Source organism: Varroa jacobsoni, unplaced genomic scaffold, assembly GCF_002532875.2.
Source record: "Varroa jacobsoni isolate VJ856 unplaced genomic scaffold, vjacob_1.0 scaffold_575, whole genome shotgun sequence".
NCBI lineage: Eukaryota > Metazoa > Arthropoda > Arachnida > Mesostigmata > Varroidae > Varroa > Varroa jacobsoni.
The window spans coordinates 77,784-102,713 of NW_019213477.1; the positions used below are offsets into that span (position 1 = coordinate 77,784).

General features: G+C 38.3%; 2 protein-coding genes and 1 long non-coding RNA gene across 4 annotated transcripts in view; 1 reads left to right on the forward strand and 2 right to left on the reverse strand.

Moving 5' to 3' along the window:
- Positions 1 to 2,739, reverse strand: part of LOC111261633 (amino acid transporter heavy chain SLC3A2) — a 7,111-nt gene extending 4,372 nt beyond the window's left edge. The window contains exon 1 of the mRNA XM_022835245.2: positions 2,019 to 2,739. Coding sequence (XP_022690980.1) covers positions 2,019 to 2,263 — 245 coding nt within the window. The 5' untranslated portion in view covers positions 2,264 to 2,739. The remainder of the gene's footprint in view (positions 1 to 2,018) is intronic.
- Positions 2,740 to 6,333: 3,594 nt separating this feature from the next.
- LOC111261634 (putative imidazolonepropionase) lies at positions 6,334 to 14,866 on the reverse strand. Of its 2 annotated transcripts, none has more exons than XM_022835246.2 (10): positions 14,735 to 14,866; positions 11,817 to 11,992; positions 10,896 to 11,002; positions 10,541 to 10,769; positions 9,639 to 9,755; positions 9,170 to 9,243; positions 8,417 to 8,559; positions 7,910 to 8,128; positions 7,562 to 7,665; positions 6,334 to 6,547 (listed from the first exon to the last, which is right to left on the reverse strand). In XM_022835246.2, exons 2-10 carry the CDS (start codon positions 11,984 to 11,986, stop codon positions 6,409 to 6,411), a joined length of 1,302 nt encoding a protein of 433 aa, XP_022690981.1. In that variant the 5' UTR covers positions 11,987 to 11,992; positions 14,735 to 14,866; the 3' UTR covers positions 6,334 to 6,408. The 2 variants fall into 2 exon arrangements, with proteins under 2 accessions (XP_022690981.1, XP_022690983.1); XM_022835248.1 differs by lacking the exon at positions 14,735 to 14,866 and adding an exon at positions 14,547 to 14,728.
- Positions 8,079 to 24,209, forward strand: LOC111261635 (uncharacterized). Its single transcript, XR_002681116.2, has 4 exons — positions 8,079 to 8,170; positions 22,725 to 22,869; positions 23,206 to 23,411; positions 23,928 to 24,209. It is a non-coding gene; the product is annotated as an uncharacterized LOC111261635 (long non-coding RNA).
- Positions 24,210 to 24,930: the final 721 nt, after the last annotated feature.

The window sequence follows — 24,930 nt, forward strand, 5'->3', positions numbered from 1 at the left end:
AGTATATTTCTTTCAGTACAGGTCGGCCACACTTGTTCCGTGGTATGTCCTTATCCCGCGCCCGTTATCGTTTATCACCTAAGAATTTTACGTTGCTGCCCAGACTTGTCTGTGATTTCTTCGTGCACTACTTAGTCGATTAGCAAGCAGCACAGGTACCGATTGAAGGTGCCCTGTACGAGCTCGTGACAATAGGTCTACGTACCCAGAACAAACCGGTGGTTTAATAAGCAGCCTTCCACGCTATTGAAGGTGCATTGTACGAATCCACGGACACAGGCCCAAGTACCCATACTTACTAACGGTCCAAAATACACCTTGTTGTCGTGGTAATGTCCGTAGAGAAAACGGCTGTTCCAGTGGGGTGGGTATACGCGGATTCCTGGCCAATGGAGTAGAGAGGGACGCACTTTATTGGCTATTCCCCGCAAGTCGGTATACGCACAGCCGCATATGAACTGACATGATCTAGCCCACCCAACCCCATCTGTCCATAGACTAACACGCAGTCAGTCCGCGTACGGTTCTGCTAACGTTTGGGGCCTCGATAAGGTTGGCAACGCCAAAACCTAGCCTTTGGCGTACTTCGGTAGAATTGATTACGACTCACTCCCTTGTACGAATCCGACATAATACGCTTGGGTTGATAGACCTATTGACCCCTTATTCTTCCCGCAAGACAGTATTACAGTCGCCAACTTACGACTAGTTCATTGATCGACCGTGATCGATGCACTGGCGATGATATGATTAGCCGCAGGGATACAAATTTGCGAGTGTGCAGCACGGCTCTCTGGCTTCAGACGTAACACATCCAAGGCTTGTTCATTTGCCAGCACTCCTATGCACTGAACATCTTGCATTGATATGCTTTATCCCAGAACAGAAGATCTGTACTGCCTCTTTATTGGGTGCGATTCTGGAAGCGGGTGTCACGCTTACACGGCATATAAGTCTGGACCACTCGCAATTACTCACTACGCGGGGACCGATTCCAGGCGCTGTGGTCCGAAAAAGAAAGACGATTTACCGGTTCTTCGGACGTTTGCTCCGAACACGCAACCTGAGCTTGATATTCAGCTCGTTCAGTGAGCTGCTAGTGCTCTACAGCTCATCGCTTGAGCCTCTTCCCGTCGAACAGCAGCACCGAGGGCAACTTGCAATAACTCAGTTGTGCGAGCAACTTCGCCGACATCGCCGTCCACCCATAAAATAAAGCAGACTGGTCTAACTTTTTCCGGCGAAAACCAAGGCTTCACAGTCATTCATTGTATTCTTACATTGAGTTGTAAATATGTATTGCTTCATAAATTGGTATCGTATTTATTTCTCTAACACTCTCATCGTTCACAGTTAAGATCGCCTAGAGAAAAAGATCCAATCGTATCTTCATATAGATTGAAGCTGACAAACGATTTAGATTGTACCAAAATTATGACGACATTTTACTTCTGAAGAGCATTTACGGTTAAGTTTTTAACAAACGTATTTGAGAGATCTTTCCAAAACTCCTGAGATGTCATTATATTTATATAATTTGCAGTTGGCAGTAATTATATCCGTTGGACGGCGTGCTAGCAGAGTTGTCACATGAAAATTGCTGGACGCTATTGACTATACGAATTCAATAGATCAATTGTACAATTTATCCATAAAATATGTCGCTACAAGGCGATCTGAATGCCGGATAAACATGTACAATTATAATTGATAAATATCGTACTGAGTTAGAGTTACCGACTACGTCTGTGGTTTTAACGATAGTCAGCAAATAGTATGGGCTATCTTACAGCAAGCATCCTGTACAATCGCAACAAAATACAGATCATTTTTATGTGTGCACAGCCTCGTAACTGCACGAGGTCAAAAATATTTAAAATTTCGCAAAAAATCAGATGCCTTATATGTGTCATCGTGGTGTGTGTGTATATGTATATATATATATATATTACCCATATATAATAAAGCACGTTCAAGCTTTAACCAGATTTCTTAGGCGGCGCGTTTGTCACACTTACCAATAAAGCTCCTTTGGCTTACAGCATTTCGGTGTAAATACAATAATAACTATGGCACCATTCAGCATGGCAACCCAGAAAATCCAGAAAAGCACAAACAGAAAACATCTCAACGTTACCCAGAACGGATCATTAGCAAACTTTATCACTTCTTCTTTGCTCAAACCTACGGTTGATGCACGATTTGTGTTTCCTCTATCGATGATCATTTTCGAGTCTACCGGCGTAAACTTCGCCTCTTGCATTTTTTCCGTTTAAAATCGACTTTTATTCTTTTGACCGTCGCGTCCTTGGTCCCCTCAAGATCAACTTCTTCCGCTTCTTTTTGCAAGGTCACTGGATCCTATTCGTCCTTAGTCAGTCAATTACCAATATTTGTGGAATCCTCGAACATGTCTCACGTGAGGTACAACGGCAGAGCAAAAGATCGTGTTTGGATTTTTTACGTTTCTGTTGCTACTGGGTCGCGACAGCGGTACGTTAGCACTCACTACTGCGGTGTTCCTACTACAAATGACTATCCATGATCGTTGAGCACGCGTGTGCGCGCGGCCAATTTGGTCGAGGTCGCGAATCGAAGAGAAAAAGGATAAATGCCGGCGCAGGCACCAACAACAGCAGCACGATCTCATGCGTGGGTGAGTCCAATTGAGATGTCCGTCGAGTGCTAAAAGAACGCTATGCGAAGCATAACAGCATGACGGTACGAATGTACCAGTAGAGAGGCTAATTCAGTAAAAGCTGATGCAGATAGATAGGAGATCTATGTTGTGTGTGCGTGCAAAAAGATGAAGAACGCATAAGAGCTTCTTGAAGATATTTTTTACTGCTTAAGAAGAAGACACCGCGCTCGTTGACCTACATAAGAAGACGTTATCGAGCTACAATCTTCAAATCCATTTCTTTATACTAACAATAGACAAGTGAGCAAACTGCTTATCTATTGTTAGGATTTGAACTATCGCCCATCCGCCAATGGGTCCTTGGTTATCCTGTGAAGTTTAACATGTCGAGACTTTAAGCATGACGTGTTCATCCAATATGCGATAGTCCTAGTCATATTTTGAATAATACTAGGAGAAAAAACTTCCGATTTGTAATCTAGCGATACGTCCTTAAATAAGAATTGCGTATTTCGAAATAGCAGACTAAAATTGCAGTGTTTGCTATAAAAAAAAAAAAAAAAAAAAAACGCTTTTTTAATACTTTCGCAATAAAAAAGACGCTCAGTGTTTACTTCGTCGAGTGTTCATTTTGTCGCTGGTCTCTTTTGTATATCAGTAACATATGCAGGGTTTGAAACTAATTTACGTCTTCTCATTCTTCCTATATGGCATGAAAATTGTAGACTTTCTTCTATTAGTCGCTGATCTCTTAAAAATAAATGTATCTGGTCTTGACCTATGTTATTTCTGTAAATTTAAATGAATTTTTATTAATAAATCACTAGCCACTACCTTAATTTGATACCTAATACCCGGCTCACATGGGCGAATATGAGTACTATGGGATTAAAGCGCTAAATTCTGCCACACCAAACCCCCGGATGTAGACCTAGTGCTAGATTAAACGAAGTCAAAAATGGGAATTTGAATAGATCCGTTTCGATATATATATATAGGAGTCAGTCGACGATTCTCTTTTGCGACTCTCTTTATAATATATACGTTATTATTGCGTTATTAATAAGTTGATTCACAATTGGTCTAGTCTAGGATATTTTCAGAAACGAATACTTGCTATATCTAGTTACAATACAAGGACGGAGACAGGTAAAAGGATCAAGTAGTTTTCTTTCATGGCATATTAATTCCAAAAGTAGATGACGCGAAATAACTTAGAATGAAACTGAAAAAGATTAAGTTAGATATATATTACAGAAACTTATTACACTGTCTGTCATTGCGAAATTTCCACTAAGTAATGTTTAAAAACTGTGTACTATCTACATCACGTCCGTTTAACAATGAACAAAAAATTATTTAAAAAAAAAAATAGAAACGATAAGAAGTTAATGCTACACGAAATGACTGATTTGCTAGCGTGTGCTGGTATATGTAAAAAAAAAAAAAAAAAAAAAAAAAAAAAGCAGAATATGCTATTTGATCTTTCGTTTTAATAGTTTCGGACCTTGTTTTTTCCTGCGAAATATTTGAAAGAATTTTTTCTTGAAAAGCGAACGTTCTTTAGCTCAGAACAGAAATCGTCTCGGCTGTTCTTTTTCCACATGTGGTCAACCTCTGCTTGACGAGTATTCGAAACGTTTCAGAAAATTATAGACTAAAACGTTTGAAGAATTTCCATACCCTGTCATTAAGAAACTAGGATTTTATGAAGATCTACCTATACCGAGTACCTTTCTATATATGGTTATATAATTAGTGTTAATAATTGGCTCGAAAACTTATCCCATCAAAACAAGACCAAAGCTTTGAACTGTTGTAATATGTAAACGTTTGAAAGACAATATTTTTTGAAACGCTGTAGCACGATGCCAACGTACCTGGGCTCGTATTAAATTAAATAGCTAAAGATACAACGCCATGTTTCTATATCTATGGATTAGACTCATCTGTACGAAGGGAATCAATATTTCTCCTCACTGCCTTGAGACTATTGATATGATTTCAAAATTAAATCAGCTCCAAAAAATCACTGTCTTGTTGAAGTAGTTTGCCTTGGGATTGCATTATCTTTTTATTAAAGTAAGATATTTTATTCATTATGATAAAGTGTTGTATTAGCACACGTTGCTACCAAACCGTATTTAGTAGTAGGCAAGCGTTCGTTCGACTTACATCGTTTCATTAGATAAACTGGCAATGAATTTATCTAGAATTCAAGATGAGCGATCAGTCAGTGCCAGTCCGATGTTAAACGTTGTTCATACTGATATACGTTTAGGCCTACTCGTCTTTTTGGCCTGGTAAAAATATTTTTCTGATTTTTTACATAGCAACATGCTATAGTAGGCTGATTTTGCGTCAAATATTTTTACTTAACCAACTGATGTAGAAGAAATAGTGTACTATTTATCTAAATGCCCATTTTAGATTTAGCTGAAATTTTCCAAATTTTTACTCGAGGTTTGTTTATTACTATTCGGTATACGAAACGATTCGTGTATGGAACAGTATAATACACAGTATCGATCTTATAACCTTATGAAACATTGACATTGGACCAACCGAGGCTTGATAACTTCGATTTTTACGTTTCTTAACAAAGATACGTACAAAATCACTTTATTATCATATTATTATTATTAATCATATTAAAGCGTCGTCGTTAGACGTTACACGATAGGTGTTACAACGATAACACTTAGTGCGCAAAGTTGACTACAGTGGCGCAGTTGGGAAATGTCCATATCGCTACCTAATGAATACGATAAAATAGCTGTATAAGTTTTTTTTTTTTTTTTTTTTTTTTTTATTATAGTTGGAAGTTGCTAATGTACAACAATGGCAATTTTGCGCTCTCAAACTATGTATGCATGACTGGCTTTTCATTTAATGCCTGTAAAAGTATACGTATATGATGTGAAAGTATATGGCTGAGCGGATGGCTTGTGATGTTTAGCGACAAGGTCCAATCTATTTGTATCAGTGGGCAAACAATCTTTCTTTAAAATTGTCCATCAGACTGCAAAACGTGATCACGGAATTGAACGTCGTTAGGCCCACCAACTATGTCGCCGTCGTCGTTTAGTGAATAGCGTATTTCCGTCCGAGATTGGAATCCGAGCGTAGCGACAATTCGTTCTGTGCTGGCAGCCAGCCGTGTGGTAACGATCTCATAGCGCTGGAGAGAGGTAAAGCATTTTATTAAAGTTTGCCAGATGATCCTGGCTCGTCGCGAGCGTCGTTTTCGCTCAGATCCCGAATCGATTTTTGGAATAATCTGCCTTGCGGGGCTAAAACTTCGTTATTAACTTTCACAACTTTGTATAAGGTTCATAATTTGAGAAAAAAAAAATTGCTAACATATATTTAATTTTTTCTATAATGTGGAACGTTTTAGGTTCATGTCGCGGTCTAGCGCTCTGGCCAGTAGGTGCGCGTTTCTTCAAATAAATCAAGTGTCCGCTTTGTGGTTCATGACAGGAAAGATAGACTAATCTTGACTGATATGACTCAGCTGGAGGATATCTTTATCGGTGGATGGACTTTATCCTATTGGTTTGACGAAGACGCACTTACTGTCTAAGAGGTCGGTAGAATAAAGATCTAGAGGCCCGAGTACAACCTACAACCCACATTGGATGGGCTTTATCCTAAACAGCTAGAAACTAAATAAAGTAAAACACTTGTGGGACTATGTATTACTTAAGCTTTATTTTTTTTTTGACCACATGTCCAGATCTAAAACGGCCTAGTATGCTAAGCTACTAGACTAGTATACGCCCTTTATAAAAGACATGACGAATTAGATCAGCATGGCATCCTAGTTGATAGATGATATGCTCCCATGTTGTCTCCTTAATGAGGACCAGGTTTGCCTCTTTGCCTATTTCTAATGAACCATACCTGAAACAAAGAAATTGAACGTGTTTATTTCCCATTGCCTGTTTAAATGTGTACAATCTACATGGCTGTAAAATAGGATATTTCGAATAAATTATTTATCTTTACAGGTGTACCACGATGACGCAGGTATGACTATATTCTTGTGTCATATCTACGACATATCATTTATAGACATCAACAATATCTATTATCTTCCTTATCGTTCGAGTCAAAACTTTGTACCTCAAACAACTTGTACCTCATTTTTTTTTATATTTCTATTTGATAACAAGCTAGTTTCTAGTTCATCGCGCTTTATCTCTGATACAGCCTGTTCATGTCATAACAAATAAATATGTTCGTAATCTACATATAATAAATTCGCACGATGGCCATATTGTTGTTAAACAAGGATGTATCAAGTCTCGATTCTCTTAAGAATTTTTTGACCTCTGAAAGTTCGTCTGCAATCGTAATACTGTCAAGTAATTAGTTCAAAAGTTGAATAAGCTGGTAAGAATAATTAGTTTATTTTTTAGTAATCTATGCCACTTTTCCTAGAAATTTTATATATAGTGCCGCGTCTCCAATGGACTCAAAGAGTTTGTAGGTAGGTCTGATAATCATATTCGGCCACTGCGATTTGTGATTTTTCATTTTCATTGCCGAAATTTCCTCACCTGAATCAACTACTCCGCTCATTTGTGCATTAAGATATTCTTTGACAAAGCGGAGGATAACATAGACCCCTGAGACATACATGCAACGCAATAGATTCCAGCATTCGAATAAGAGACTTTTTCTTTTTTGAAAACGCGGCTCGGGCGCCGTTTTTACAGAGTTGAGATCTTTCGAGCTGACGTTTTTAGTCCTATACACGCACAAGTCCTATAAAAGTGTTTCCGTAAATGTTTTTCTCACTCACATGTTGCAGGAAATTTAAAGTAGTTCCTTATATTTAATGGTAATGTAGTCAAAACTCCTGCATCATATGGGAGATGATTTTTCTTTTAAAACTAGTTTGGTCGTTGCTACCTGTGGGATCTTCCGATAGAGTACGCTGCGTTGAGGGTCGCCGCAACAAAGGCTTCTGTTAAACTCATTTTACACTGGACGCACGCCAAATGCATTACAGTAGGCTGCGTGCAAAGAAAAAAAAAAAATAAAAGTTATTAGAAATATACTAGGGAAAACGTTTATTTACTCAAGAATAGAAAAGTTTATAAGCAAATCTGTACTGTGAAATAGGCTTCTAGAAAGAAACTATTTGCTCTTAAGTATCAGACAGCCATTTTTGTGATACACGTAAACGTATAATTGTGCGCAAAAGTTATTGTTAGCTGAAATTAGCCGTATAATAGGGTGAAAATAACAAACTACTACCATGGCGTAACAGAAAGCATTTGGGTTAAAATCAGACCCAAGAGCCACGATTACCCCTCCCTCAATCATATCTCGCAGTGGTGGTGGAGAGATGCGAAGAACGTGCGCGGTCGTAGGTAAAATGACGCCAGCTGCATGAGTGATCGCCATTTGCTTAATGCCTTCGTCTGAGATGCATTCCAGATGAGACATTGCTCGTGCCCCTAAAGAACAGCCCATCTGCGACCATATAGATGATCACGACGAACGACGATGCAGATTGTAAGTTTAACTGTTTAGTAGGCAATTCGTACGATAGAAACCCTTAAGAACTCACGCATTTTTACACCATGAGTCACCTTGAGGAATCGTATTAGTGCTATAAGGAAATATCAGATTTAATATTCTATTTCTAACGATTACACTTCGTAAAGCGTCTTCACTAGATCGTCGAGTCCATACTCGAATAAAAACGCAAAGTAAAGAAGTCACTGGTAAATCATTACTGAAACTGGGTGAGATCCATACTTCAACGCCGTTGATGCATGACAGTTCTTCTGCATGGAAGTTTAGTCGGTAGCCAAGCTTCTTAGCGCTTTCTAATATAACCCGTGATGATTCCGTTTCGAATACGTTCTTCTCACAGAAGACGTCCACATTATCAAAGGCCACTAAAATTTGATATCGACCGTAACAGAGTTATTTTTGCATTATTAATTATGCCAAAGGAAAAACTAGCACTGAAAAAAGCGAACAGCTTGACAAGCTATAAGAATACCTTATTATCAAACTATTTAATAAATGTACTTTTGTGCGTTGTTTCCAAAAAAAACTTCGATTAATTTAAGAGATCATCACTACATAGTAACAGCGATGGATACGCCAGTATACTTAATACGTTCTTCAGTACGCATAAGTTAAATACACAGATATTCATCAGTAGATTATTAACTTTCTAATCAAACATATTGCACTCGCTCGTCGGATTCAAAGGCATAAATATCATTAATAAGCAAAAAAAAAAAGAAAACTAAAGACGTTATGTTGTTGTAGTATGCCTGATATCAATACAAACACAGTGGAAACAAAATAAATAGGGCACAGTTCTCTTTTCGAATATACAAATGGGGGTAAGTTCATGTTTTAGATGTACTGCCTCGGCAGTCCCTCTGAAGATCTTGAGCAGGTGGTGCAAATTGCGTATTTCTGTACACGCCGGTAATAGCTGATCGATACCTTCTAAATTTTCGTGTTTTATTTCCATTATGTGTCCATTCAAACCTTGTTGATTTAGCTGCAGAAGGTCCTCCGTCGCAATCTTGTGTGCAAATAGATCCGAAGTTCCATTAAAGTCTCTGAAATTGTATAAAAAAAAACTCGACAAAAATCGAGTTGGATTTTTTTATATAAAGGATTAAGTTGGATAAATAATGATAATATAGATTATTCAAGTATCTAGCCACTGTTTGGGCTAGTTAGTTACAATTTAAAAATAGAATAATGTATACCTATGAACCTATAAAGTAATTTAAAGTCTTAAGCATTATATATTTTTAGATGTTTACTGTCACCATTGATTACACTAGTTCTTAAGCACTATATGCAGATAGTGCAAGGTCTACTTGCCTATGGCGATAATCATCTGAAACGATACCTTCGAGGATATTTCGACAATAACCGACATGTCCTATCTACTCTCTAGCGTAGCAGTTCCATAAACGCACACTTCAATGTAATAAGGACAACATACCTGGGTACAGCATGGGCTCCTAGGTACGTGAGCGACATATCGATGATGTCGTCCTGGTTGCGAACTTCATTCAGTATACGGAGTAGCCGCAATTCATCCTCCAGCCATAGACCATAGCTGTGAATCGGGTGATACACAGGGACAGCACGAATGCTCTATGAAGAATTATCTAATTGAAGCTTCTAATGTGTCTGAAAGGTTATCTAATCTCACTTTACTAACGCACAGAAACAGGTTAGGGCGTGCGCAAATATCAACTGAGATCCGGCCTTGACCAAATCTTGATGCTGATCTTCTCTCTTGATCATATTATATTGAACCGTATCTGCTGGATACATTAACTCTCTCTCGATCGAAGGTTATCCTGCGGATCAGGGTGATTTATCCATAGTATTTAGTAGATAGTGTCTACTCACCGCAATGATACGAATTTATTACTTTAACCAATTTTACTTCTCTGAAGTAATATTCGGAAATTGCAAATAATTATTATAGCGAATATACATCTAATATAGACGTTGTATGTTAATTAAGCACCTTAAAATTAACACATAGGAACCTCTTACAGGCTTGAATAAGGTACATGATTCAAAACTAAGCACAAATCTAGTGCGTCAGAGTAAAAAAATAGTAAGGCTTTTCATGTATTCATTCAAACTTTATGCGGATCTATCATTTGCTTGAGTGTCTTTTTGGGGAAACTCTATATTTAGCGACGAAGGAGAATATCTCTTGGTAATCTTCCTATGAGGTTCTTCTGATCATATTTTATCCCTTATAATGTTTCGATTAAGGTTTTGCAGGCGTATTGATACGTTGATTCAATATGGTGAGTGGAAAATGTTAAAGACTAACGTAATAGAATGGGGGAACCGGTATCTATTCAATATGTAGGAGCGTACCCTGTCTTGCATTCAGCTGCCGTTGTCCCAGAACGAGCCATGAGACGTAGTCTATCTGTTAAAAGCTGTTTCAGCTTGCTATCACTTTCAGCCCTTGTACATTCAACGGTGTAATGAATTCCACCCTTATTTTGATGAATTTCCATATAAGAAGCACCACTCAGCTTCAGAGCGAATTCATGAACTCGATCGCCGCTCCAAATCGGATGAGTGTGGCCGTCAACGAATCCTGAAAATTTGCCGTAAAGATAGCTTACGCGACCATGCATGGCTACAAGCTGCCCGCTACCCTACTACAGTCCATCCACTTATTACAGGATATGTGTAATTGAAAAAGGAGCACCTTATTACGCACCTGGCATTAGAGCACCCTTCTCTGCATCTATTACCGTTTCGAACTCGGAAGCCTTGTATTTATTGGTTAACTCTTCGGTAGAGCCTATATCGAGTATGTTACCATCTCTGAAAGTGAATCGTACAATCCTATTACGACAAACATAAAAGTTTCATTATTTTTACAATATGCTTGATTTCCAGCCTTCCACAGTTCTAAAAAAAAGTGAACTATAATTATCATCCTCATAAAAGCACCTTTATTTCAACCGTTCAAACTACATATTGGTATAACCTAAACATTGGAGTCCGAATTTCTATCGTCTATAAATTAAGGTGGCACTAGACTTGTTACTTCGAGGCACCTGCTTTGCAATGATGGCACTGCATAGACTGAGCTCCGTCGCCACAGCTAACAGCCATCACATATAAAAAAAAAAAAAAAATCCAAATCGCTGCTGGCATTTTCAAAAATTCACAAATCACCTCTATGGGCCTTTCAATCAATAAAATATTGAAAAATTAATCGTGACGCAATTATAAATTGAAGGTGTCTGTCACGTTTTCTTGTTCAGCTGACTTTAACAACAGTGACGTCTACTGAGTCGAATAGATTATGCTATATTTTATGTCCTTGTGTGCTTGGTGATTTATTAGCATATGCACATAAGCACGCGTGGGCTGACTGCAGTGTTACATGTACGTGCACAAAATGAATTAATAATGTACTAAAAATTGCCGTGTTTCATACTTCAACCGTATCGATTGTCCAAAAGACAAATAAAGACAAAGACTAGGAATTCAAATTCGATCTCCCCATCGAATGTGCCTTGTACCTATAACGTTTGAATTATCATGACCCCTGAAATTATAAAGTAATTAAATTACTGTGTTTCAACCATTTTAGTATTCTGCTAATGAAACTGTAGAGTCATATACTTACGCATCGGTCGCCAGAGCGAGCGAGTCCCCTTTATGTTTAGGCCTAAGCACACACATTGTGGACATATCGGTTCCCGCTAAGTACAATTGACCGTCATTGACCACCTGAACGAGCTCCGCGCAGTTAAAAACTAACAGACGCTTGAGCCTATTTCCTGACGACGAGGACATTACTACCTGTAAAGTGACATACTATGTTAAACAGCATGTATCTGTCTTGATAAACATGATTCCGGAAAATGAGTGATTTTTAATGTAAAACTTGATGAGTTAGTGATTTTAGGTAAAACGTACAGCTGTATAGATAAATATATATATATATATATATATATATATATATATATATATTTAGCGAGGTATGAGCTTTAGATAGTAAGGGGACATTTCTCAGGCAGAGATGTCTTCCCCAATCCCATCAGCATTGTTTGTCGCAAACTCAGGAGATCAAGTTCATGTGGCTTCAAACTGCTGGACAAGGAGACAGACAGGAGCACTACGATTAATCCAATTACTGTTCTAAAGATAGGGCTGGTCTGTTTACCGATAGTTTGAAAACAAACGGAGCATAGCCTAGAAAGTGAGCGAAAGTACCAGACCATTCGACCATAAATGATTCGGCACATGCACTATTGGGGAACACCTGTTGTGTCACAGTGAGGATCTAATTAGACAGATTATGAAATACTCCTTTACTCTAATATCGACTATCGGTTAGAATTAATGGATATTTTGAATACCGTTGATCGACAAGCGATTACGAGTCAGTATGGGTAATTTTACGTATTGGCCAGCGTCAGAAGCCTTTTCTATAGCACAGATTCACTTCATGCTTTACAGGATTGGCTTAATGCTTGCTAAGGCTCTTAGAGAGTTTCTATTGCTGATTTTATGCGATGAATTAGGTATTAATGATAAGCAGCATCAAAGGAGCGCTTAACGAACTGTGAGCTGTAAACAAGAAGTGGTAAGCTTATCAGACCGAAATGAATCTGATTATACCCACGATAATATCAGGAGTTACAGGGGCCAGGATGATATTTATAGCAAATGATCGTCTCTGGCAACTCGCCTATGAAGTTTACCGAATGCGCTTTATTCAAGTTTTTTTTTAAGCAGGAGACATGGAGCAGCTATAAATTACGCTAAAATTATATAATGCGATATTAAGAACTAAAGTGATCAAATCGCTGCGGAACCCATTGCTACCCATGAAACGCCCCTAGGCGAAAAGACATCTCTGACTTTACGTTTTAAAATTAATATAGATATCTATTTTAAAAGTAGGCCTCTCATGTTAACCCCTTTTTTTTCTATGATAACAACATATATCCTTAAAATATTTGCATGTTGCATCGATATAACAACTTATAACGCTTTGCTTCTAAGTCCCCGGCACTACCTCTTTCTACTTCTCATTAATAAAGAAATTTATTAGTTAGATTATAAACGGATAGAAGCTATATGACTGCGCCGAATACGTACAGCATTAAGGCCTATTTCCGTCTGTGCTAAACATATGGTCATTTAGGTGATTGCTCTGAAAGTTCCTCATACGATCAAAACAGGGCACGCTAGAGTTTGAAATTTGTATTTATATATCCTTTCGAATCAATAGCGTGTCATTGCCCAAAAACATCTTACAATAAATGTATCCTCAGTATTTCCAATGAACATTGAAGAAGTAGTCATCCTGTGCACCAATTTGCGGCCGGAGCCTTTTTTGGCTCTTGAAAAAGGTCACCTTACGGTATTCGCTCTGTCATTTTTGAGAAAATTTAAATAGAAAAGACTTTAGGCTACGACGAAATCGTAGCCGCTAGTGAGGGCTTTCGCCAAATGTCCTTTGAATAACTACGGCCATTAGTGACATGAAGCAATGTTTTGTCGTGGCTGGGTATTGTTCGGATTCAATTCATCTAGTATAGGCTGTATAAAACTCTCCAGCATGTTGTTGTCTTTAGTTATTTTTTATATTTATTTAGTATGGTAAAAAATCTTCCTCAAATCGGTTAGCTCCATAAAATCGTAGCTGGTAAAGTGGAATAAAGATTTACCCTTTTTTTTTAGACGCCCATGTATTCGAACTCTTCTCGCTACATAAGTTAGACCTGCGCAGGCCAAGCAGGGATATCTTACGATTCTTATTTCATTTCTATAACTAAGAACAAGGCAAGAACGACCTTTACAATTCACACTCAACGATAAGACTGCGTTCATTGCTGGTTATCAAAAATGTCTCGTCTCCGTCGGGGAATCGGTGCTAATAACAATGTCCATCAAATAGGAGCATCGTTCGTACATTCTTAATACGCGGTCATGTTATAGTGATTGCAAGCTTTGAAACCGAAATTGTTCCATTTCTAATGTGTCAACTGTTTCTGTCTTTTTTCCTTCCTCAGACTTTCTATATTGGAATCGACTTATTAAAGACAAATGGTGGATGCTTAGGTTTTCACATTCGGAGATTCGACAAACGAAAAGCGTATATATATATATATATATATATATATATATATGGTTATTTTTTATATTTATTTTTACTAATGTCTATTATCTGGATAGGGCACACATGACACACAACTAGTCAAGAGCTGCATCCGCTATCCCGTATTTTCGAATCACAAAATTATGTACTATATGTATACTATCTTCGAACCATAATTATCTTTGGCAACTTTTTAATATGTTCTTATTTAGATACTTTACTTCACTTAGATACTTTTTGTCATACCGTTAGATTTGCAGCTTGTGTGGATAACAGGGCATAGAGTATTTTTTAAATAGACCGCGAAGAAAAAGCCTGGCTTCTATTGCTCATTACTAGATATGGGCCAGCTGTGCAGTTCAGAGCTTCGGTACACAGGAACACTTTGGTTAAAAAGAATGACACATGCTCTATTTAACGCGCAAGTTAATTACCGACTGTCTTCCTTGATGAACAAAACGACACAAATATCGATCAGTGGACTCCGCAGTAGACACTTCTAGACGCTTCTACCTTAACGAAACATAGCACGTCATAGACGCTGTTTATTATAACCCGCTGAGAGAAAACGGTATCACTGTGTTATCTCGATATTATGCTCTCTGCTGTTTCACGCTGCCTCGAATAGGATCCAGCGAAGGTGTAACATCGTACGCGACTCCATCCGCCTCGGTCTATAAGGGCGCCTCTTTCAGCGGAATTGTCTCTGCTTAGATCAAAATACATTAAACTCGCTCTTTATCGGTTTCGTATGATTTATATGAGAATTTGGCGTATGAGGCAAGCTTACTACTAGTTCACGCACATTATCACTAGCTTCATACTTAATATCCTGCGCCCCAAATAAGAAAATATTATTTAAAAAGCACAGAAAACCTATTGTAGTAGCAATCATTTTGCATAATCTAATGGAAGCCTGAAACTTAGCGCACCGCATTATTCCGTTTGACGAGCATTCGAATAAACCCACTGAGTAAACGAAAAAAATCAAACTTTTCGCAAAAATATTAACTAGAAAAGTCTTCTCTCCAACGAGATGATTGAAAAAAACATTCATATAGAACCTCATTTATAAAGTTCCTTTTCTTAGGGTTGACAAAGAACCTCAATCTCAGTAAAAGATCAACCGCCAATCTATATCACCTAAAGGCCTTAAGATTCAAACGCGTCACAGATCATGCAAAATCAAAGTTTTCAAACCTATTGTATTAATATTGCGACACTATATACCGTAAACGGTCATTACTAGTGTTCATCTTTTTTTATGCTGATGGATTTAGTGCTTTACGCACATTATTCGGCAGTGATGATTTCACCGAGGCCCGAAACAGTATAGGACTCGACTGCGACAAGTTGGTTTAATCCCCCTACGAGGGCTACCGACGAACGCCGCAATGGCCTTCACCGGTGACTACCTAAAATCGGTGAACTTGTTTTAGTTTTTCATCGTATGTATAAAGTTTCTTTCGACACTTTTACGCAATCGTCGTGTTATAGATAATAGTTTACTCAGTTCGCTCGGTCTTCATTGTAAATATCGCATAATTTATAACCAGGTAGCACCAGGCAATGACCTGAACAGCAGTGAATTCAATTAGGAAAATCTTAAACACTTTCCTTTTTTTTTCCAGTTTTTCACTGAAATACATAATCGACTACAGTAACAGGTATATAAAGAGACATTCGACGCATGTTACAAACCACCAAATTTAATATATGTTTAAAAAAGCTACCCGTATAATACGTATGATTGAAATTAAAGATGTACATCTCAAGCAATAACTAATGCTTTGTTGTCAATACCATTGAAACGACACTGTGTATATCGTTACGGATATGCCTCTTTAACAGATAAACAATCTAAACTTGGAGCAGTCTCGGAGAAATATACTTCCTTTAGCTGTTACCAGTTGTGGTTCCAAGCGTTAGTTAAACCAAAACACCCGTGAACTGTCTTAGTGTTGACTTTTTGTTGGCCTTTGTGATTTACAGCATTAGGGTCCTATTCCGTTGTGATATTACAATAGGTACTTCGAACATAGTACGAGAAGGCCTACTTTGACGCATCGGTGATGGTCTCGTATTGAGTTAATTTAGACGTATTCACGAAACGGCATATTACGACTATAAACATGAGCTCAGAATGCTGCGACTGATATGCAAACAGATATATTACCTCCAGACATTCAGAAAACGCTCTTTTCGTGGCTAATTAGCTCTGTTTGAACATATTAGGATCAATAGAAATAAGCGGTCTACTTGTGACTTGGATTCAGGGCACCTTGAATAAATATGCGACTGGTTTACGAACAGATTTTGAGATGATAAATCTAAGCTTATCAAAATCCACCTTTTTTCAAAAATTGCAATTTGCGTCCTGAGTTGGAATTAGCAAAGTATTTTTACGAAGGAAGAAGTTGAACGCAAAAAAACTCGTGCCACCTTGCGATTGTCCGCCTGATTCCCCCTTCATATAAAAGCTTTAAAAGATTGGTTGTGCATATGCGCTCCTCTTCTAAGCCAGGACCTTGAATATATGTGTCAATACACAGAAGTTTTTTAAGTTCTGTTTTTTTATAAATTCGGCGATACTTATCAAGGTACACGTCGTTAAGAAATAAAATTCGAGAAAGATGTATCTGCATCAGGGTAGATTACCAAATGGGATCCAGCTCCGGAGAATTGTGGTGAATGTTACAGGCAACAATCCAAGCCATGAGAAGGGCTTAATTTACAAGGCTTTGTCCGGAAAGATTTTTAACTCTAAATATAGAAAGCATTATAAAATACACTTTCTCTCGTATCGCTAAGAGGTTCTCTCGTAAAGTTGCAAAATTATCATATGAACATATTCAGCACGAGAAAGATAGTACTGCTCTTGTTTTTTTCCACGATACAGGTCTGGCCTTCCACGTTCGCCTACAGTACCGATCCGTTCGATAAAAATTTCAATTCTCACTTATTCCGAAAATCAATATTTGGTCAATCCGGCCCTCGTGATGTTTAATAGTATACGTATTTTCAGACCCGAAAAAACATCGAAAACAAATATAAGGCGGACAAAACTTTTTTTTAAAAAAATTGGGCCCAAGCCAAGTTAAAATACAGACTTTTTGCAAGCAGTTAGTTCTTCGTGGCAAAAAGGCTCAGACATTACATGGAGCGCCGGTATAGAAGTTGTATCGGTATACGCATTGCTTAAAGAAAGATTATCTTTCACCTCCACCAGCGTGATAACCATGAGAAAACGTGTGAGAAACGTGTGATAACCATATAACTGTGTTGAACTCTAGGGTCTAGCATGATATAGGTTGGCGGTGTAGGTGTTACGTTGTGATTTGGAAGTTAGTCCACTCTGTCACAGTACTAGTAAAGGAAAGGCGATTATCTATACACTATGCACTGAGTGATCACTATAAGAATCTATCAGTCAAGCGCGGGTCTTGCTTGGATTGTGTTGTGTTGCTTCGTTTGTAAAATAAGCATAGCGGTATGGAATAGTTGGCCACTATTGTTAAAAAGGACAATGACGATAATAAAAATAACATTAATAACGACTATAAAAACGCCGATAGCAAATACGTATCGATAAAGATAACCAAGGAATTAAGGCTATTGATTTTTCTGATGAATTTTTGCTATTGCTGCTGTTAGCTTCGGTGTGTGTGTGTGTGTGACCTTCGTCAGAGCGACGAGGCAATCCGCTTTGGTTATTTAAGCAGCATACGCATCCATCCAGCCGCTATCCATGCATCGCAAACATGGTTATTTCATACATAAACACAGTAGCTATTTGTACTGCGCCGAAACGCCGCCGTAGTCCTAACTGAAACGTAAGGAACTTTTGGCGGTTTGCACAAGGCAGGATCCTATAACCGATAGCTGTAGTAGTATAGTTTTTTCAACAGCACCAGAATATACAGAACATAGCGTGCTAGAAGAGCATAGGACACTGGCGAGCCATATGTAAAATGGCGACTGACGGCGGGGGGGGGAGGGATCAAACTGTACGGCGACTTGCGATGGTACGAAAGAAAAACCGCGAAGAAGAGATTTTCTCGTAAATAGTCAATAGCAATGTTTAGCATATGTTTGTTGCGCGAAGCACAGATTTGTATGCAGTTGTTGATAAGAATTAAGGTTCAAGTGGCATAGTTTTACGGTATTTCCTCATGCAAACATGCGCACGGTTTCTCGTTACCTCAGCCTCGCAAAACTACTTGTATTAGAGGAATCTCGTTAAAAAATCTCGTTTAGGAAAAATAACGGTCGCTTTTAGACCCTACCGTGTGCTAACTATTGTATTGCTTTATCTGACAGCTGCACAATGGATCTGAGTTCAGTCGACAATCGATTTCTCGACATGCGATGGCAAAAATATTTTCTATAGAGAATAATAATTCCGGATATTGCCTAAACATCTACGTAACGTTTATAAAATATACATATTATTTTGTTGTCAAAACTGGGTCAAGATAATTAGTAGCTTCATTAATTAACCCGCAACTATATCTATTGCCTCTCCTCATTGAATTGAAGGCATTGAATCGATTTTCTGCCGTGCACCATAGAGTCATTGATTGTATGGGAACCATTCGAATGGTTCTATAGGGCGTCGACACCGTCGTGGATGAACGTGTACGTAATCAGCATGAGGATTGTCGCGGTCAACACTATTGAGCCCGTGTTTACGATTAATATAGTTAGAACAATCTTTTTTCTGTACCTGCGGAACATAGCGTTTGTCGGTGGCAAGCTGCTTAAGAGCAAGGTCACGCGCTAAATATATAATATGTATAACGTTTAGACCACATAGCCAATCACGGCACCGGCATTTTCGACACGACACGCTCTGATCTACAGCATATCAAGCTGTGAATCCACCGTAATAACGGTGAGACGAAGCGCGCCACGATTTTCGACTGCCTTTGCTGCCTATATTGTTTGGGCGGTAAAAACACCCATCACCAAGTGAAACATGCTTTCGTTTCACCGAAGACGATATTTACAAACAAATCATTCGATCCTAACTGATGAAAATTCTATGGCTGAAATACTCTACGCGACATTATAATGCCATATTTCTACAAAAGGGGTTTTCGATGAGCGTGGTTCCAGATTACTAAGACTTGTCTCACTCTTTAGCGCAGCTCCAAAACTTAACGTTTAAGTATATCGATTAACTATTGTAAAATGGCTAGAATTGCTAAAGTGAAATAGCTGTTTTAAGGCAAAAAAAAATTGCTCACAAATGAAATGCCAAAAAAACTGTTTCTCATAGAACTTCGATCTTCGCAAAAATTAGCTCGACATAAAAATAAAAATATTATAGCCCAAGTAATCAAAGTGCATAAAGGTAGCAATAGACGCACTCACTAGCTGATCCCTCGTTCAACTAGAGCGAAAAAAATGGCTTCAAGGTTTTCTGTTTTACTTGCAAACTGGCTGCTAGTTACGATAAATAAGGCCAACGGCTAACACTCGCAAAAAACGTAAGAACACTTATGAGGAATCATCAATTTTCCGTCTTGAGATCGTCCTGGAGGCCTTTAGAGACAACATACTAGTATACGTTTGAGTGGTGTTTCTTTTGCTTAATCCGAACAATGCGCGTAAGCAACGGAAACGATCTTCCTATCCTCAACCAGTGAAGCAAGCACAGTTTGCAGTATTTGCAAATAATGTTAATCGGAGCCTAGAATTTTTTTCCATCTAATTTTTTTTTAACAGTAGCGGCTATGTTTTGACGAAACTGCTATAGAAAATCATCTTCTTCCCTATTTTCATCGTGGTGTATGGCAAATCTTTTTATATTCTTAAGCGTTCCAAATATGTCTAGAGGTATCGCTTTCGTTGAACTGTTTTCCCAGGACAAGTGAACATGCAAGGTCAGAAAAATCAAGGTGCCCATTTTCGTAATGAAAGAGATTTTTCCGTACGCAGAAAATAAACTGATGGCCGTCCTTTGAGGCGCTGAAGGTTCGTACTTCAACAAGCTTTATCAGTTATACTTATAACGCGTTTATTGAACAGCATCTCTAGATGGACGCGACACTCTGCCAGAGACAGCTGTTTCAAGGATCATAATGATAAGTTTGGATAAATCGTATATCAAATATCTGATAATAACAGCGGTGCTCATTATAGCTTCTAAGCCGTTTCTGTTACAGCGCGGTAAATAGCTTCCGTATCGACCTTGAAACAGGTTCTTAATTACGTCTACTTTAGTATTGCCAACTTTCTTTTTTTTTTTTTTTTTGTTGAAGACCGGCCCACAGTGTGCCTTCCAACGGCTCCGCGCCGTATCGAAAAAATTTCTGGTCGGTCACTTTGTTCGTGTACGATAGCGTATCAGCGATTGATAATATCTTCTTGTATATAATCTCACATATATAGATATACATGTATTATGTATGAGCCGCTTATGTTATATAACAGAACTAACAATATGGAAGTTCCGTATCAATGGACAGAAATAGTTGTGCTAGATAACCCAGCTAGTATTTGGTACAACGTTAATTAAAGCAGTTGTTCTTCTTCTATCCTGTATTACTGTTGTGATATCTTCTTCGTGCCCGTAAATCTAGACGCATGTTATACAAGTGTTTGATCGTAGATAAATAACATGGCCTAGTCACATCGTTCCTATCTAAATTTCGTTGAACCCTGATTCATGATAATGTTCGAGATTTTTGAGGGACTATATTCTAATGGGCTGTGGTAGAGGAAATAAAGGATAAGGTGCGGAACGATTATCTGTTTATAGAAAAATCTATATTTATCATAATGCTTATAGAACGGTTGAAAATTATGATGTGTCCTTCAAAGGCATCGGGCATCTGCGCACAACTTTCGATTGCTAAGATCTACAAAAAAAACTATTGATTCAAAAGTCTTTGTAGTAAAGCTTAGACGGCGTACATATAGCAAACGTTAAGAAGGCCGTTTGTATGAAGCCTTCTTTAAATCTCACTCTCCTTTACCAAGTGTGAACAGCTTTTTCTCAAAGGTTAGCATATGCTAAAAAATCAAAAGGATATATTAGCTCAATCGTATTGCGTGATCATGCACGTCCCGTGTAAACTTATACCAAAAGTTAGCCCATTCTGGGAGAATATAGATGCGCAGTTAAGTAAATAAGATAGTAATAATGTTTATGCGATATGCTGTCGGTAAAATAATCTGATCACATATCATATCAGAGCAGATGGATCCGTCAAGTACCAATGAATAGGTGCTAAGATAATCCCGACACTGCGTGATAACTTTAGTTCTCGCTACTCGCTTAAGCTACTTACGGGCAAATAGGCGTTCGGTATTTAAATATAACGATTACTACCGATCCTTCCGATCTTCATTCACACATTCTGCTCGAAAGTATTTTACAATGGGCTATTCTAAAATATTCATTTGGGACACGCCAGTATACGGCAGATTTAAAAAGTCGTCGTACAGCTTTTAATAAGGTAATAAAGGCGAGCGTTCTCTGTGTAGCTTTAATTTCCTAGCTCTTTTTCGTGTCTCTGTTGGCTAACCGTTACTAACTAAGGCAGGGAGATCACAAGCAAAAACAAAAAATTTTCAAAAAAATATATGCTTATAGACATACCTGCAAAGAAGTCGCAGGACAACGTTTCGATTACCTTGCACCTCCTCAATACACGTTCCTGGCTATTCGTATATGGGTTGACAGCATTTAGAACTTTTGACCCATCACCAGAATATTTCCATATGTTCTACATCCTTATGTAAAACAGTATTGTCTAAAGGGACTGCTTTTTGCCTCCCTAAGTTACTGTAAGATTAAATGACAGAGATAATAACTGTGAGCATTAGTTCATAAATGTTTGAGGCGAGATTTTAGATATTATTCTGTGTCTAAAATGTATCGAAATGCTTGAATAGAAACAGAAGGCGCAAGCACTTTCACTTACTATATATCGGATCTCCTTTCGAAATCAGATACAGATCGTAAGATTGTCGTGGCAGACCTATTCTATTGCCGATATTTATCCTTATTAGGCTCTTCTGACAATGTCTTCCGCAGCAGAAATTCAAGCAACTCGCTTGTCTAGTTTTTGAACGGGGTAGAATACGGTGGATAGCTCGTATAATCAATACAATAAATTACAGTATGAATTGTAAAACGCTATCATGAGATCAACAAATGCGTATGCGATCTTTACAGTGAGCTTATCAGCTATAGATATTATAGCGTTAAACAAAAAAAAATCATTTTAGCGTGCGCTTACGTGGATTTGAACCGTATCAGCGGCAATATTCCTTCGTCCCTTTAGCGTTCGGTATTCAAATGTATCTCTGTGCCATAGGTCGTTTGTTTTTTTTTTTTTTTTTTTTTTTCTAGAATATTCTCAATGTTAACAAGCCTTGTTGTGTCCATTCTTCTTGGATGAACAAAATTAGTGCTATGTTGGAGCTATCTTCGCATTCGACGCCTCTGCAAAACGATGAACATTCTATTCTGGAAGTTTGCACGACGAGCATAAACGAAGCCGAAAACCAACGTTGAAGAATGTCGCCCATTGAAAAACAGCGTCAAAAACAAAGAGTACGAATTGTATCAGGAAAGTTCGATACTACCTTAGTGCTTGACTTCAATCCAAATAAGCGCTTAGTCGGATTCACCCCTCTATATTTATACAAGTGCAAATGTATATATATATACGCATATACATATACTCACTATTATTTATATAAGTATGCTATATATTGAACATATGGCATCTTAATTATAGCTCTTCCTTATACTTTGCTTTTAAGACTAGATTCAAATGAAAATAGGTACTTAATTAAAACAATTTCTAGCTGTACTAGAAGGGTCATTCGGGACAATCGTGTTCATTCAATATCAACATCATTTTGCGCGATCACTGCTTCAATTCAGACTCCGCTCATCGCAAATGTTTTCTCTACCCGTTCTACGAACGACGTCCTGACAGCGTGTCCGGGCCAATCTGGATGGTCATGCCCGGACTTCACTTACAGGCGCCCCGATGGATTTAAATCTGAGATGTACGATTATCGTTCACGCTTAACCTAGGACATTTATTAGGGTACTTCAAAGCAGTCGGCCCTCAACTAATCGATTGGGTACGTATGACCTCCCTTCAGACACAGTTTGTAGAACATCCAGATAAACTTCTTCAGTGATACGTTTGCCTTTTTGGGAGAAGTATGATACCATAACGTCTGCTTCACTGACCACACTCGGAACAAGGTCTTTGACCGAAAATCCCTCAGTATGCACATCCCCTCGACCGTGAGAAAAACAGCGATCATTTCCATAGTTCATTTTTGCATAGCAGATATATATTTCTGGTTACAGAAAAATCAATGACAACTTGCTGTTCCATTCTTGGAAAAAAATGAGTAGCAAATGGCGAAGTATCGGTCTAACTTTTCTATCAAGTCTTCATCAATTAAATATGTGACATCGTACTCTCTCTTACATCAGATTTCTTCATGAACGTCTACTGGCTAATGGTCGAAGTAGAGGGACAACTTTTCGACGATAGCAATTAACTTTTCGCATTGGTCGTCACTGTTCTTTTTCTGTCGCGGATTTTGTATTCTTTACGCTGAAGTTTGATTCTGCTTCTTCTGCAGCCTCATACTCATTCGAGACTCGGCCAATTTGGGGTGACCCGGAGTGTTTTCGACGGGAGGATTTTGCCCGGCGCGTAGACGTTGAACCTTCGCTCAGAACTTAAAAACGATGCATTGTTGTTCACCACAAACAACTTATCGTTTTGTTAAAGAAACTGGCTTTTGTATGATACCAGAAGTATCAAAGAAACAAGTGCTCGATATACAGTTAATCTTGATTTAAGTGTTGGAACTGTATGTATTAGGTTGGAAAGAAAGTTCGCGCTCTTTTTTTACCAAATAAAAAACACCACGTTTTTATTTGTGGAAGAGTAATTTCTTTATATATTTCCCTTTATATAATGTTTACAGTTTTTACTCGTTATTTTATTCAATTACATATTTTATTTCGTCAGAAAGTGACGGATTTCAGCTTGAAAACCTTTGAGTTGTTAATCTGTGTCGAAGATAGGACCACGAAAGTGATCTATAACAAACGGGAAAGGTGAAAGAACCATCGGTGCGAAGTCCCAAGTATACAAGGTATGCAATAATATCTACCATTTGAAGTCCAAGAGGGCAGCTTTGGCGATGTTTGTCGTGTGTGTGGCCTCGTGTTGTCGTGGAGCAGGGTGATTTAACCTCGTTTGTCGCGTCGTTTTTTCTAAAAACCCTCGTTGACTTGATGCAGCTGGGCCAAATAAAGGTGCCAATCAACTACTTAGCTCGTAGGAAGCAGTTGCTTGTGAACTAAGTTCTCGCACTCCAACGACACGTGAACCATAATTTGCTTTTGATAAAGATTTGCCTAAAGTCTAGGTCTTACCTTCTCTCCTGAAGCAGCCGATTCATATCGGTGTACAGACACCGCTTTTCATCGCTGATGACGATTCTGGGCAAAAATCTGTCACTGTGGCCGCGTGATGCTCGATACCGAGCAGGATACTTTGTTGTTGAATTCATAGAGTTCATAACATATCCGGCCTAAAGTTTCTGCATAAATTTAAGCTATTCAATGCGGTTC

Excerpts from the sequence above, each read along its gene's own strand:
- LOC111261634 (XM_022835246.2), bottom strand. The coding sequence starts at position 11,986 with ATGTCCTCGTCGTCAGGAAATAGGCTCAAGCGTCTGTTAGTTTTTAAC. Across the intron at positions 8,129-8,416 it reads CATGCATCAACGGCGTTGAA|ATGGGCTGTTCTTTAGGGGC; the intron begins GTATGGATCTCA and ends ATATGGTCGCAG. Across the intron at positions 6,548-7,561 it reads TCTATCGGAAGATCCCACAG|GTATGGTTCATTAGAAATAG; the intron begins GTAGCAACGACC and ends TCTTTGTTTCAG.